Genomic DNA, 16,092 nt, shown 5'->3' on the forward strand with positions numbered 1-16,092 from the left:
TCAGAATGCGCGGTGCACGCGCTCCTCGTCAACCGGAGTCGAAAAAATGGTGGCCAGCGACCGAGTGCAGAAGCTGCTCCGGCGATACAAACTAGCGATCGCCGCCGCGCTCACTATCCTCCTGGTCCAGGGGCTGGTGGTATGGAGTCTGAGGAGTCTGGAGGAGGGCGAGGCAGAGGTGAGTCTCGGTCCCCGCGACCGTCGGTGACACGGCGGTGTTTTCTGTGGGGTTTGATTGTGGAGCTAACCGCTAAGTTAGCGCGTGGCTCGCTGTGTGTTATGATACAGGAGCGCGAGCCGATGCTAGCGACGCTCCGGAACATTTCAGGAACCGGACCAACCCGGAAGCCTGTCTGTCTGTCTGTCTGTCTGTCTGTCTGTCTCTCTCTCTCTCTGTCTCTCTGTCTGTCTGTCTCTCTCTCTGTCTGTCTGTCTGTCTCTCTGTCTGCCTGCCTGTCTTGTCTGCCTGTCTCCCCGTCAGTCTGTCACCGTCCCCGGCACCAGACTCGTACCGTTTATAATGATGAAACTACCGTTTGTTTGATATAATTTGTTTCACGGTTGTTAACTTCACTTTGGGGGACAGTCACTGACGTCACGTTGCATTTAGAGTCACTGTTGTACAGAGAAGACAAAACGGGACCCGTGTTACACATCTGAGAGTAAGACGGCGTCTGTGGAGTGATCCAACTTTTTTAGGACCAAGTGGAAGTTATGATCATAAACAGCCCCAAGATATCCAAACATCTGCTCTGCTGTGTGTGTGTTGACCCACCAGAGGCTTTTCTCTGTGGGGGCGGGCTGCTCTTCCTCTGTGACCTTCACTAAGCTCTGGATCGTACCAAAGTGCCCGCAGAGGAAGCATAGCCCAGGGATGAAGTTGAAAGTTGACCCATGACATGCCGCGGAGACAATTAATTTCGTAACGTGGGAAGCTTATCTCCGAGTGTCCCTTGCACACCTGGAGCGCTCCGCCTCCAGGCAGTGCCTGGTCCCGGCCTCCCTCCAAATAAGGTAAAGGGTGTTTGTTAACAGATGTGACACGCGGCTGACTTGTCTCGACTTTTGAGGCACAGCAACACTGAGTATCACCGGAATGCAAGCTGAGACCTGAGTCCGGAACGGTGCTGAAACCCGATCACGATATATATAACAAGCATGTATAATATCCCTCCCAACATGGACCGAGTGCCTGCTGGGTGAAGCTGGCGGCATATGTAATGCTTCAATAAAGGAAATAAGTTTGCCACAGAGATCATGGTTCTGTTGTCAGTGCCCAGAACTAATCCACTTAACTGTGAGCTGAACAGTAAACACAAAGCTAACTCTCAGCATGTGCCTGATGGTTATTCATTTAATATGAGTAGTGAAGTAATCCATTTCCTTTGGACTCCGTTAAACGTGGAATTGTGACAAAACATCATTCATCACATTGCAGATGCAATGTTCCTCTTGAATTCAGTCACATTATGAGCCTATGGGCTGTCTGCTACCTCATCAGGTGCATTCAAGCTTCAACATGCTTCAGCAGAGACGCAGAGAAATGTCTGTCGGGGTCTGTGGTTAACTGTAGATGACCTCGGACTGTAAAGGAGCACACAGTGTTTGCTGCCCAGTGCTTCAGCTCAAACTGAAAAACTGTTCCCTAACTTTGTCTCTTGTCTTTGAACAACTTCTCGGGTCTCATTCATTCTTTGTGGACTCTGGCTTCAGTAATGTGACACCGCTGCTCGGTGCACATGTCGGCCTGATGTGAAACTATGTTGGCAGACGTCGATGCAAATGTCAACGCACTGCGTCTTTGCATGTTTGACTGAAGAAACATGTGAAAAAAAAGAGCTCTGCGCTAACTCGCATCTGCTCTAATCGGTGGCATGCGGTGCATGTGTGAACACCGCCACATTCGTTCCTATATTTAAAGCCCTTGAAGGGGGAAAAGGGCTGAGGAAAGGAGAAAAAGAAGAAGACGACTGCCATCCTCGTGTCACCCTCTGCTCTCCCACAGAGCTGAGCGCTCGCTGCTGCTTCCCGCTTCAGCAGATGGCGACGCTGATATGGTTTCACTTCACTTTAATTGGAAAGTAAAGAGGCCTTTTTGAATCAATACACTTTTGGCACGACGGTGTTAATTAAAAGCTGTGAAAAACGAGTGATAAGGAAAATTGAAACATTAGCCCCTGCTGCACGCTTGTCTTCGGCGTGAGAACATTTACTCTCGCGGATATATATATACATGAATATATCCGTCAGTGTCAGTTGGCCGGTGATGTTCACGGTAGTGCTTTTTATTAACACATGAGCGAAGCCACCACAGAAAGAAAATGTATCGACATTGTTGGAGGAAATGTGAAATACATTTTGGGACTTTGGTGTTGAGAACAAAAGTTTTCCCCCTAATTAATGGGTTTCTTTAGCATCAATGTGGCTGTGTGAACCGGGCGTCTTCAGGAAACCGACTTTCTGGTTGGGGAGACGTTTGGACCACTACAGGTTTCTCCTGAAAGCTGACGATAACCAGGTTACTCAAATGCACGTAAACTCACTGAAAGTGACTGGTGTGTGTGACTGAGCTCCACAATGCTTCTCACTGTAATGGGTTTTGAAAATGCAGTTGGCCGTCGGTAGCGGACTCTGCTGTGTTGGTTGGCACTGTATTCTCTGGCTCCGTGAGCTCCCACGCAGCAGCAGTCCCTCTCCCGTTCCCACCGTCTCCGGGCCGGCGGCTTGGCATGCCGCGTTCTGCCATATCGTCTGACAGAGGCAGAAAGCTCTCGGCCCACTCGCGTTTCCTCTTCCTCTTCTCCAAGCGGACATTTTGAAGGGCCTTTTGTGGAATCCAGTAATCTGGTGTGCCAAAGCTGTGATGCTGTTTGGCGAGAAGATTTTAAAATGGCTAAAGTCCAGTTTTCTTCTTTTCTTTTTTTCTTTCAAAGCCAGCCTTCGGTTTTTGAAGGTGTGATTTGTGCTCCAGTGAGGCTGATTCTCTCCATACACTTGAATTGGAATTATATTGTAAGATTTGGATATTGAAACTGCAGGAATACACCCAGATTAATGATGGATGTGGTGTATCTGACTGGGTCCTTACATTATTACAGTGCCTCACTGACACTGAACTGACATGTTTACAAAAGATACTGAATTGACCTCATGTTACTTCCTGTCAAAGCTTCCAGTTGTGGGACAGTTGAACCATTTTACTAAAGCAGATATACTGGAAGAGGATCACGTCTTGACATTTTAGAGTTGAGAGCGTCTCCCTATTAATTATAAAAACATAAAAATATAATGATACCTAGCTGGGATAAGGATTCCCTGTACAACCTCCTCAATGTCGGAGGTTTCATGCTCGGTTTCCGTGTTCGTGTCTGCAACACGTGACTCCATTTGTATGCATTCTTCCTGCATTTCTTTGCCAGAGGGTGCAGACAAAGGTTGGTTGAGGTCCCTACAGTGACTCACTGGATTTATTTATGTGTCTTTGAGTGTTGGGGGCGTCTATCCAAAACTGTGCTTTTTGCAGATTAGCTTCACAAAAAGGCAGAGGCTCAGCTAAAAATAACCAACATCAGAGAAATGGAAAACAAGAATACAAAAAAAACAAGTAAACACATCCTTCCCTCTGGGTCTCTTTCATCTGTTGTCTTAGTGGTGGTCTTAGTTTACCTCATGTTATTCCTGTATTGTGACTCAACGTCTCCTCCCACTAATTGTTGTCCAAGATGTTCTGAGCAATAACCCCCCCCCCCCTCTTTTTCTTTCCTTCTGTCTCCTTCTCGCCTCTCTCTCCTCAGAGGAAAACGCGACGCTCTAAGCTGCCTGACCACAACAGCCAGGACCTCAAAAGAGACCCGTCAGTTTGGGAGAAACAAAACTCTTTGTCGGGGAAGAACAGGGGCAGATGGAGCGGCAGGTCGGAGAGGACGGGGGGCACGGCAGCCAGTGCGCTGAGGAGAGGGACCAGTCGCAAAGGGGAAAGGCCAGGCATCCGGCTGAAGTCTCCCCAGGAGCGGGGCATGACGGGAGCAGGACTGGACGGCGTGGTCCTCCACGACCTGTCCAGCAGCCGTAACTTCAGCGAGACCCGAGGTGGAGCTGACGGGGCGGCCAAGTTACCGGCTGCCGCCATGCAGGGGGAGCCAGGCAGCGTGGACGGGGCGCACCAGGCCCCCAGCAGTGACTTTGTGCCCAAATGTGATATCGGAGGCAAGGACGCGCTGTCCGCCCTTCATCGCGCCGGGTCACAGCAGTGCAGACAGGAGATCGCCAACATCGTGTGTCAGCATCAGGCCGGGAAGCTCATGCCAGACGCGCTTCCTCAGTTCTGCCCCCAGCTCGGTGAGAACACGTGCACCGATATTGTGCGCACGAGACTTCTGAACATGTATATGTGTATTTTTCACCCTCATTACCAAATCTTCTCGAATGTGCCGTGATATTTGTGGTGGGGTTTTGTTTTCTCAAGCCTCTTGTCGCATCTAAAGAATTGAACATCATCATACCATCTCTTTATATAAATCCTTCATGACAATTATCTTGTGGTTTACATACTTGAGAGCATGCGGTTTTAAAGTCAACGGGATTTGTTCCACCGCTTCGTTTGCACACCAAGTACGGGTTGGACGTCACGGGCAGCCAATTGTGTGTGTGTGTGTGTGTGTGTGTGTGTGTGTGTGTGTGTGTGTGTGTGTGTGTGTGTGTGTGTGTGTGTGTGTGTGTGTGTGTGTGTGTGTGTGTGTGTGTGTGTGTGTGTGTGTGTGTGTGTGTGTGTGTGTGTGTGTGTGTGTGTGTGTGTGTGTGTGTGTGTGTGTGTGTGTGTGTGTGTGTGTGTGTGTGTGTGTGTGTGTGGGGGAAGATTTGTTCTTGGGAAAATGTCAAATTTAAAGATGACAAAGCCATCCTATACATTTCACACATTATTATGTAACATGCTAAAATCTTCGGCCAGGTGTATCAAGTCAGGTGCAGGCGTTTGGTGAGCTGGACAACAGCCTGTCCAATGTGGAGAGCCGCGTCCGAGTGGCTTTCGTTCTGATGGTCCACGGCCGCGCTATACGACAGCTCAAGCGCCTCATCAAAGCCATTTATCACCGTGACCACTACTACTACATCCACGTGGACAAGGTAAGCCCTAAAAGGTGCCGTGGCCACCAAACAGTCTCTATAACATGTACATTTCATTAAAATGCCCTTGCTTGTACACGGACAGCACGATCCTGCATGAAAGAAACATCCACATAGGAGAGATTGAATTCTTCTACTTTAAACCTGGACAAGGTTCTGCTGGTGATACGAACTTATTGTTTATTTATGGTCATGCTGAACATTGAAGAGTGTATTTAGCTCCCTGCTTGGTTCTGGCTTTACTGAGCTCACAAATGCTTTTACCGGATAGGTCTTCTTGCATTATGAAGTGTGGTAAAGGGGATTAGCCTGGATAGAGTAAAGTGCGGTTATTCTTAGGGGCTGGATTTAGTGCAGGAAAAGTCTGCCGTCGTGTGCAGCTCGAAGACCGGAAAAGACAAATGTACGGCTGACTGGCGATACCGAGGCAGAAGACCGCAGGTGTGTTCAGTGCAGACAGCGGAGAAGAAGGTGCCTGTCGTCAGTGCACCTGTGTAGCCTGGAAAGGTTGCTCGGTCCCAGGGAGTCGCTCTGTTCTGCGGCCAAAGGACGGCGGAGAGGCTCACTGGGGTCAGTGATGGATAGGTAGTCGGTGGGACAGACAGAAACCACCTCAGACACTATTTATCACTGAGGCCAAAGCCTGTTCGACTGATGAGTCTGTGAAACAGGTCAGGCTGTACCCGAGTCAGTCTACCAGCTCCTCTGCACTCGTGATGTTTACACGTGAGGACTGTGAATTCAGGGCTTTCTGTTGCTGTTGTCTCCTTCATGACAACCACCAGGATCACCACAGGTTGTAATGTCTGAAGAAGTGCTGGCTAAATTTAAGACATGTCCACAAAAGTCCACTGTTTATTTAACACAGGACGGAGTCAATGAAACACTGTTTGTGCTTCACTGAACAAAACAATTGGACTTCATGGCCCTGAACAAACTGCCCATTTATCGCTTCAGGACCTTTTTATTAGCCGTGTTCATTCGCAAACAGGCTGCTTGTTAATGAGTTGCGACTAAATCTAATTAAAGGGAAATTTAACATAAAATCCACCAGATCTTTGGCTTCCTGCGGTCATCAGACTTGTATCTCCATCTCTCACCACCTCTAATGTCTGAATAAAGTTTGACAGCTGCTCGGCTCTGACATCCTCCATCTTGTCCTTTAATCCTTTAATTTAACACCTGATTGATGTTTGAGTAGTATCCTTTAATTTGAGTTCATCTTAATTCTGTTCTTCACCTATTGCCACTTTGAGAAGGAAAGAGGGGAAAAAAAAGGAAATGATAGCTCATTTCTATTTCCTCTATCATCGTGGTGACCCACAATGCAAAGCACCATGTAGCTGTTGTTCCGCTCCGATCAAATTCTCTTTAAACACGAGCCAGTACTGTGTGATTGTCTTGGCACTGGGGCAGCTGCCGATCTGTGGGAACTACATTACCGGTGTGATGCACGAACTCCGGTTTCCCTAATTTAACAGTTTGACCTTTTTTGCTTTGAAACCCTCCAGCGGTCCGGGTACTTGCACCGGGAGGTCCTGCAGATTGCCGAGCTGTACCCAAACATACGAGCTACGCCCTGGCGGATGGTCACCATCTGGGGCGGTGCCAGCCTCCTGAAGGCTTATCTCCGCAGCATGCAGGACCTGCTCTCCATGCTGGACTGGAAGTGGGATTATTTCATCAATCTCAGCGCCACAGATTTCCCCACCAGGTCAGCAGATTAACATTGTTGTGATGCATTTCCCATTTATTTTGGTTGACTGTGCAACCAAACTCCATCCAAGTGTTTTAAATCGCGTTTTTCTAGTGCAAATACTGGTTTTGTGCATCAGAGCCATGACAACATTTCCAGCATGTGTTGATTATTTCATGATTTCCCTGTATACTGGTGGTTTAATCTTTCAATATAGCGTTGGGATTGATTCCTTTGCTTAACCGTCTGACTGTAAAATTAGGAGCAGCCGCAACATTCGCCACATGAAAAGAAGCAGCATGAAATGGATTGTTTTCTCCACCGAATCGCAGAGCTGGCAGTAAATAGTCATATTTCTCGCAGATCAGTGCTTTGATTGGTAGGATACACACAGACAATTTTGTCAACAAAGATCCTGTCCAAAGCAGCTCATCTCACTCGTGGATATTATCAGACGGCGCCACACTGGAGCCAGCGTTTTATTTCTCAAAGAACCTTCTTGAAATCTTTTTTTCTTTTTATTTCTTGACCGAACCCCTCTTCCTTTCAATTCTCACCGTGACACCTTCTTGCAGGACCAACGATGAACTGGTGACGTTTCTGTCGCAGCAAAGAGACAAGAACTTCCTCAAGTCCCACGGGAGAGAGAACGCCCGGTGAGTTTGCCAGCTGTCAGATACAGAAAAACAACAGGGCAACATTTGGTTGGAGTTCTTGTTTGCTTCAATACGTTTTTTTGGACAGAAATTGGTCGTAAATAAGTGGTAAACAGTACATGGCGAGCCCGTAGAGATATTCTAGGGAGAAACCATTTAAATCTCTGCTGCTGATATCACACTCGAGGCAAAGAGCAACATGATGATTGTATTCTTCAGACAGAGATGCTTTGTTTCAGCACCGCAGTGTCGTTCTATTTAAACCGCGCTCTGTCTTTTGTTGAAGGTTCATTAAGAAGCAGGGCCTCGACCGTCTCTTCCATGAGTGTGACAACCACATGTGGCGTCTCGGCGAACGCAGCATCCCCGAAGGCCTCGAGGTCTCGGGTGGCTCTGATTGGTTTGCGCTCACCCGTCGCTTCGTCGAATACGTCATCAACTCCCAGGATGACCTGGTGTCGGGGCTGAAGCAGTTCTATTCCTACGCTCTGCTCCCCGCTGAGGTAAGTAAAGCCTACGGTGGTCTGTTTATCTCCCGTAGTTGAGACAGACAGTTGAAAATACAAGTCTGTCTCAGGCCTGTCCTCCCCTCAGTCAGAAGAGCCCAGCAGCGGAGATAATGTAATACTTTAAGCTCTCCGGCGCAGCGTGCAGCAGAGGTGCCAGATGAGAGACGGGTTCATTTGAGTGTATCTGACTGTGTGGTTTAAAGTCTCAGAGGAGGTGCAGTGGTTTGTTCCCTGTTGTTTGGGGCCAAAGAGGCGTGACCTTTTGCAATTTAGAGCCAGTGGATACAAACTTGTTATACTCGTCTTCGACCGTTTACACAATCAACACAGCCTTTTGTTGCACTGCACAGCACAACAAGTGTTTTTACTCCCCGCTTCTTCCTAGTCCTTCTTCCACACGGTGCTCGGTAACAGTCACATGTGTGACACCCTGGTGGACAACAACCTGCGCGTCACCAACTGGAACCGTAAGCTGGGCTGTAAATGCCAGTACAAGCACATTGTCGACTGGTGTGGCTGCTCTCCCAATGATTTCAAACCACAAGACCTCATCCGGATCCAGGTGAGGGGGCCAGCGGCAGAACAACAACAAGATTTATTTATTTTTAACCTTGCTCGTAGTTTCCCAGTCCCTCGTGTGTTATTTGCACCAATCTGGTTCCGTGTCTCAAAGGCTTTTTCGGGGGGTTCTTCTCTGTTTTTCACACAGCAATTGACCCGTCCGACATTCTTTGCACGCAAGTTTGAGTCATCAGTGAACCAGGAGGCCATCGACATCCTGGACACGCACCTGTATGGCCAGTACGCTCCGGGCATCGTTGCCATTAAGGCGTATTGGGAAAGCCTGTTTGAGCAGTTGGATGGCGTGGGCTCGCTCGGAGACACAGCTCTCACAGCTTACACTGCTTTCATTCGCCTCGGCCTAAAGAATCTGGCAACTACTCAGAGCAACGTGGAGGCTTGCAGGTCCGTAGACACTGTTTACTTGTTTAATTTTTGGGGCATCTGATAAAAACGGTTTATTTCCTTGTTGAATATAATCGTCTCCAAGTGTGATTTATTCATTTATTTTTTTTCCACTCACGGCAGGTTCGAACCAGTAGGCTACCCTCTACTAGTACACGTGTACTTTTATGACGACCGTTTCCAAGGATATCTGGTGCGTCAGGAAGTTCAGGATGTGGGTTCAAAGGTCAGGGAGACGCTGGAGATGTGGGCGGTGCCCCATGCCACGCTTGTCCTCGAGACAAACCTGAAGGAGTTTGAAAGGCTCAAGAACCTGGAAGTAAGTAACACTTCTTCTCTAAAGACGATGAGGATTCTTCATCATCATCATCATCATTGTGCAAACCTTTAATATCAAGGTACCTTAAGAAAACTGCTTCACAGGAAGATTGCCTTCCTGATACGGAAGAATTGGCTTGGCTTTATCAGGGCTTAATTTGACCAAAACTGAACTTTGAAGTTTTAATTAGTTTTGTATATGTTAATTTTGGGAGGCAAGCCAGAGTGAAAAGTGCGAACATATTCTCTCTTCTTGTCCTCCAATAAAATGTAAAAGTCAAAGACGTAGGAGGCATTGTATCGCTGTATTGTGTCACATTGCTACTTCAGGACTCTACAGACTGCGAATCCTTTTGTCTTCCTCCCTGGCAGATCGGCACAGACTGGGATCCCAAAGAGAGAATCTTTCGTAACTTTGGTGGCGTGATCGGCCCTTTGAATGAACCACTGGCGGTCCAGAAGTGGGCACGTGGGCCCAACCTCACAGCCACTATTGTCTGGATTGACCCGGCTCTGGTAGTGGCAGCGTCTTATGACATTTCCGTGGATGTGGATGCGGAGTACACCCAGTACAAACCTTCGCTGCAGCGCCCCCTGCGGCCCGGCACCTGGACAGTGCGTGTGTTAAAACAGTGGGAGCGCGTGGCAGAAGTTCGCTTCCTTGTCATGCCCTTAACCTTCAAAGACAAGGAGCCGCTACGCCAAGGTGAGACGTGGATACAGAGCATTTGATTGTCACTATAAAGGATAAAGCAGGCGATATTCTATATCTTTCTTATTGTCAACAATTCCCATGAAATATAAAGTGCTACTACACGACTTATCAACTTTGTCTGTGGCACTAAGCCCATTTAATACTACTGAAGACATAAATCTTAACAAATTATTCACAGATATACTTTTCAGATTTATAAAATGAATGTTATTCAATCAGAGAAAAGGCCGACTCACGGCTGTCGTCGGACCCCTGTTCACAGCGCCAAGCGCCCATAATGAAGTATGATCAAAGATTAAGTAGTATGTTTGTTGTGGATTATGTTTAAAGTATTTCCATGAAATTGATCCACAATAAGCTGCACTGATCCTGAACATGTGTGGCTTACCAGTGTGTTTTTAGTAGCTTTTAGACAACAACAGAGCTTTAATAAACTACAGGCTTTGGTCTTTTTATGGGATTGTTGATGATACGATTCAGTGTAGTATATCACTGGACTAGTTGAAGGTTTACAATGTTGTTGGAAAGTTTCATTCTTTTAAAAACGGATTTCCCCCTTCAATTTCTCTTTGTGTGTGAATGTCCACTCCAGAAGAGGACAGCTGGCTCCATGCGGGTCCTCCAGGGAACCTGTACCTGGAGCAGAGCTTCCAGCAGCTGAGCTCCGTGCTGAATCTGCCTCCCCAGGAGCCGGCCCTGCAGGAGGCCCAGCGTAAAGCCCAGCTGGTGGGTCAGCCCCTTGAAGCATGGGTGGACAGCAGCGTCGGGACCTTCTGGGTCACAGGCGGTCTGTGCGCCACACAGTCGTCCTCTTGCCCGGCCATGGGGCCGTGCGCCAAGACCTCCTGGAGCTCGCTGTCCCCGGACCCCAAGTCCGAACTGGGCCCAGTCAAAAGTGATGGGCGGATCAGGTAGCCCCAAGAGAGGAGACGCTGTAGACTTCAACACATACACAGGAAGACTGAGGGAGCGCCGGAGCTGCACTGGAGAGCCTCAAGAGAACCTGTGTGAACCGGACGTTGTCTCAGAGCTCAAGGGCACATCAACAAACCGATCTTCCTGCACTGAGGAGTTGAGACATTCTCAGTGAAGTGCTGTTACAGACTTAAAAGAGGAGGATGTGACTGCTGGAAATTTGCACATAGACGTTTGCGAGCGCAAAGACTCGTGTCATTGTTTGCCGAACGGTGACGAGGATGTATTGTTTTTATTTTCCTGGCTCACTGGTTGCCAGTCAGGGTGGGGAAAAAAGAACCTCTGTGCATGTTTGAACTCTGTTTGGGCACACAGTTTTTAATTTCACTCCGCTTTAATCGGGAAGCAACGACGGGCTCTTCTCCATTTCAAGGGAGAGAGTGGAGCCTCTGAATGATATTATTGTGCTTATTTTGAAGCATTGTTGTTATGGAAGCATAAGGAACCGATGGATGAAGTGCACTTTACTGTCAGAGGATAATGCTAAACAGAGGTCACTTAGTTACAGTGTGAGGAGCAGAAGTTTGAGTCTTGGATACAGTCGCATCACTTTCATTTTACAGGAGCCTCTAAACCGGCACAGTCACTAAATACTTGGTACCTGTGTTTGGAACAGATCAGAGAGTAGTTAGAGATTCAATTCTAGTCGAGTTTACTGTGACATATCATTGAAAATGTGTTTATTAATGTATTTGTTTAGTCTGTTAGTTCTCTGAACTTGCGGTAAAGTGTTAAATGGTCTTTGATGTCCATTATTGCAACAATAAAAGGCACAGCTGCAAGGCCGCAGATAGCCGGAAACAATCTCAACTCAAAAACATCCAGCGATAGTTTTATGGCAACAAACTCCTCCGGCTGATGAAGGACGAGTGAGTCGGTAGAGCTGACGTTGAGGTTGTTTTGGCAGCTGTTTGTTTTCAAGTTCAAGGTCGAGTCGTTCGGGTCAAATCCTCTGGAATTAATTGGCGCGCTTTTTTGGGAGGTTCCAGAATTCTTTTATTTAAAGCCAACTTCACGAGATAAAACTTCAGAGTAATAGTTTTTTTTTCTTTTTTTGTCCAGAGTTAAATGAGAAGATTGATTAAATTCGTTTTTTTTTTTTTAAAGTGTAAAAAAGACAGCTTGCTGTTTTACAGCGTGGGCGAGGTATTGATGCGCCGACCCATAACGGTTACATTTGTGATGTCAAAAATGTCAAACTTTTCTTTTAGAATCAAGACTTTTTTAAAAAGCAAACTTGGTTGGACACAACACGTTGTACTTTCTGTGTACCCGTGTGCAGTATCGTACGTGTGTATTGGTCTCATTTAATTTCCTCCGGTACATTTCAACTCAACTGAACCACACAATGTTTTTGTTTTTATTTGAGCGTGATCACGAGAATCTCAGCTGCCTTCACTTAGTGAAAAGATGAATTGTTTACTATGGGATTATAGCTTCCAGAGACGTGCAATGAGAGACATGCCTTTTTAGAGGATAGTGAGCTGAGTTAGAGTCTGTGTCTAATTTTAAACCTAATTTTAAATGTTCTTAAACTTTAGTTGGCCACCATATGAGTGTTCAAGTGACCTTGTTCACCTTGCTCAGCACAGTCGCTTCAGTGAAGCCCCAGTTTTATTGACGAGTCCTCGGCAGATCAGATGTTATTTTTCTATACTGTTTGAGAGGAAGTGTATGTGTGTGTGTTGTCCGTTCATCTCCAGTGCTCTGTTAATAACTGCCGTCTAATAATGTTGTATTTGACAGTCCCACCTGCTTAGAGATGTTTGAAGCCGACTGTGTGTTTTTTGGGGGGGGTTCAGGTCTCTTGGGCTCCGGGCTGTTTGGTGAGTCATGCTGAGCTCCGATCTGAGAAGACAACTTCTGCCTGTCACTGTTTGCCTCTAGGACAGCTCATCGGCATCCTGACTGATGATTCAATAAAAAACACTTTTAAGGGTTTTGTAAATCTGTTTTGTAGTTTTTCCTCTTACCACATATCTCAGACTGAATCTACCGGTATTAGAATGGTAATTCTTTCTCAATTAAACCAATTTTGCCACTAGATGTATAAGCTTGTCACATTTTTAAAGCAAATGAATGAGGTAGGACATGTTTATGAGAAGGGGAGGCACTCTCCAGGGTGCTGAACTCTTCCTTGTTGTCACTTCCTTGTAGCAACAAGCCCGACATGGTTTCTTACTTCATAAATACTGCAGACGTACACCTTAGAGACGCTCTCATACATATTTAGTCAGGTTTGTGTCTTTATTCAGGATATAATTCTGCAGAGGAGGAGGGCCGGAGGTGAGCTCGTTCAGGCTTAAGACAGAATGGAGGACGCCGGTGAGAGGCTGGCACAGAGGACGGACAGACGCCCACCACCTGCCCCTATAATGAAGACCTGACCCACAAGGTGATTCCTTCTTCACTTCACTTGTGTCCATGAGTTTGCAATCGTCACACAGGCAACATTAACCAGAACTAGAGTGTCAATTAATGGTTTTATAGCAATAGTCTCAATGTATTGTAAGCACAGTAATTTAATTATGTGTCTGCCCATAAATAAATACCCTTCTGCCATTATTATTCTGAAATGGTCATCGGGAGAGCTGTAACATTAACATTAGTATGGATACTGTGATTTTAGTAATTCACTCCAGCACAGTCTCTGAATATCTATATCATTCAATATGTAATACATTTAAAAAGACATTAGGAATTGTGAATATATTGTGAAAAATGTAGAAATGAAACCGGAACGCCAAATTATTTGTGATATGCATTTATTTATTTCTGTAGATTTTTTTTTTTCAAGCTTTGCTTTTTCAAAAGTCTTTTTATTCCTTTTCCATATGGTATTTGTTGGTGATGTAAGTTTGTTAAAATATATTTCTCTGGAAGCTCCCTCACGTCTAAAATCCTCCACTGAAGTCGCTTCTCTGCTGTAACCTATAGCTGAAAAGAGTAAATCATTGATATTGATGAGTAAAATGTCTTGATTTCTAGTTTTCTGGGTTATTATTACAGTAAATAAAACAAATAATAAGACAATAAATAGTTTTGCCTGTCGCTCACATTACCACCGTACGACACACTATGTCAAATACGTTTCTACAGTCTGTGAGATTAATTTTACTCCTTTAAAACTGCAGATATGTTGATGATTTGATTCCTTCATGAGCTTCAGGATCCTCAATAAGTGTTCAATATTTGGAAAATAAATAGAGCAATGTGTGTGTGAGGCGACAAAGAAAAAACTCCTGCTTGCTCAGTGGTCACTTTTCTGGTCACATTTGTTGTTTTGCCAGAACCTACAGCATACTAACGACAGATGGCTCTGCAGGCTACACCGAGCCTCTTCATAAAACACCCAATCAACTTTCTTTGAGTTTACACTGTAATATGCAAAAAGGTAAAACCACAACGTCAGAACTGCTCGTTGTCAGACAAGAAGGGACTTCACACATGGAGAGATGAGGTTCTCTTTGTAGTTCAGTAATTATTCTTAATGCGCAGGCTGAATGTAAAGTTATCAGCATTTAAAGACATCTGCTCAATGGTTGGGAAACATGAAAGTAAAGACACTCCCTGGTCTCTGCCGTCTCCAGGAGAATCCACACAGCACTGCTCACATTCAAAGGCAAGCCTGGCTTTACTTAAATTATTAGTTATTCAAGATTAATTTACATTTGTAAAGAAATATAAAATCAAAGCAGGATTGGAACAAGGGTCGGATGGACCTTCAATACTCACCCGAAAAAGTACCAGAAATGTTAAATACTGGTAACTGTAATTTAAGTAATGTTTATGTCATTTAAGTAATGTGTATGATATGACATCTGCAAATGTGCGTGTGCCGGGCCTCCACTCAGCACTTTCACTGTAACAATCTCATTACGCAACATCTCTGGGGCTCGCTCCCGATGAACCCAAACAACTCTGAGAAATCGTGTGTTGCCATGGAGACCTCGTCAGCATCTCTACCCCCTCCCCACCTCCATACATTCATTCCCCACATGTGCTTCCCAGAGATAAACTGCCCCTCGCTGCTGCTCTGTTCTCCAACAGCGTTTGTCCTGAGAACCTTTACACGCCAGCATCAAAACTTGATGAAGACGACGTTAAATCGTAATATGTTGATTTCACGGCCAGCTGAAAGCGGCACATACACAGCGTGAGTCATGATGCACGCGGCAGCTCGCCTCTGGTCTGCATCGTTTGTACTCGAGGGCCAATTTGTGCTCTTACCTACACTCACACGGTGAGAAAAAGCTGAATTTATATTATTGCCTGTTATTCGAAAGTGAGAAAAAAAATCCTATTTTATTCATATCCCGTTTATGTAATGTAATGTAATGTAATATCCCGTTTAAAAAGCTCATCTTCTATTTGCTGGATTTTCTTTTAGCTTGTATCTGTATTTTCAGCATTAAAACAGTTGCTTCACTCAGCATTTCCCTCGGCCACATCTTCCACGAGGGCTCTGCAAGCATCCAATTCAAAGCACCGGATAGTCTCTGATGTTCCTCCTGTACTTCTGCTCAAACTGTCACGATGTCGTGTTCCTACCGCGGAGAGCAGAGTCAAACGTGCAGAACTTGTGCACGTCAATAATTTAAAGGGACCGTTTTGCGTGCTGCAGAGCGCTGCATGCAGTAATGCTGAGCAGCATGTGGGCTCTTTGAAACTGCAGATAAGAGGCAGCAGGCTGGAGGAGTAAGATGAGGAGGAAGAGGAGGAGGAGGGGGGTGATAAATGTCAACAAAAGAGGCGAGCATCTGCATCTGAAGACCTCAAGGCCGCGATGGCCCACAGCTGCCCCACAGCTGCCCCAAATGAGACGATAACCATGGCGACAAGGCCGATTGATGCCTACGCTCAGTGCTGCGGTGCCAGACCAGCAAGACCCCTGCTGGGGAGGCTCAGGACCCTCGACCATGAGACCTGATGTTATAACACCGGCACTGTTTTATACAAGTAAGGTTTGAGTTGTGTGGCGCGGAAACAAGTCCTTTTTTTACTTGAGTAGATAGAAGTACACAGAAATAGTTACACATCCTGCATCATTACAGTAACCTTAAGTAAAGAAGGTCATATTATTAGGTACAGTAGTGATGCATCAACGTGTACACTGCGTTCGACTCCTGTGTG

The 16,092-nt window shown here is 46.0% G+C and overlaps 1 protein-coding gene across 1 annotated transcript; it reads left to right on the top strand.

Annotated features, from left to right (window-relative positions):
* Nucleotides 1-17: 17 nt before the first annotated feature.
* On the top strand, nt 18-12,907 carry xylt2 (xylosyltransferase II). The gene is made up of 11 exons (XM_034538821.1): nt 18-178; nt 3,795-4,338; nt 4,949-5,124; nt 6,636-6,838; nt 7,396-7,476; nt 7,763-7,979; nt 8,371-8,547; nt 8,695-8,951; nt 9,075-9,270; nt 9,642-9,975; nt 10,577-12,907. Exons 1-11 carry the CDS (start codon nt 47-49, stop codon nt 10,897-10,899), a joined length of 2,640 nt encoding a protein of 879 aa, XP_034394712.1. The 5' UTR covers nt 18-46; the 3' UTR covers nt 10,900-12,907.
* The last annotated feature ends 3,185 nt before the right edge of the window (nt 12,908-16,092 follow it).

The sequence above is a fragment of the Cyclopterus lumpus genome, chromosome 8, assembly GCF_009769545.1.
Source record: "Cyclopterus lumpus isolate fCycLum1 chromosome 8, fCycLum1.pri, whole genome shotgun sequence".
Lineage (NCBI taxonomy): Eukaryota > Metazoa > Chordata > Actinopteri > Perciformes > Cyclopteridae > Cyclopterus > Cyclopterus lumpus.

Excerpts from the sequence above, each read along its gene's own strand:
- xylt2 (XM_034538821.1), top strand. The coding sequence starts at position 47 with ATGGTGGCCAGCGACCGAGTGCAGAAGCTGCTCCGGCGATACAAACTA. Across the intron at positions 5,125-6,635 it reads ACTACATCCACGTGGACAAG|CGGTCCGGGTACTTGCACCG; the intron begins GTAAGCCCTAAA and ends GAAACCCTCCAG. Across the intron at positions 9,976-10,576 it reads CAAGGAGCCGCTACGCCAAG|AAGAGGACAGCTGGCTCCAT; the intron begins GTGAGACGTGGA and ends TGTCCACTCCAG.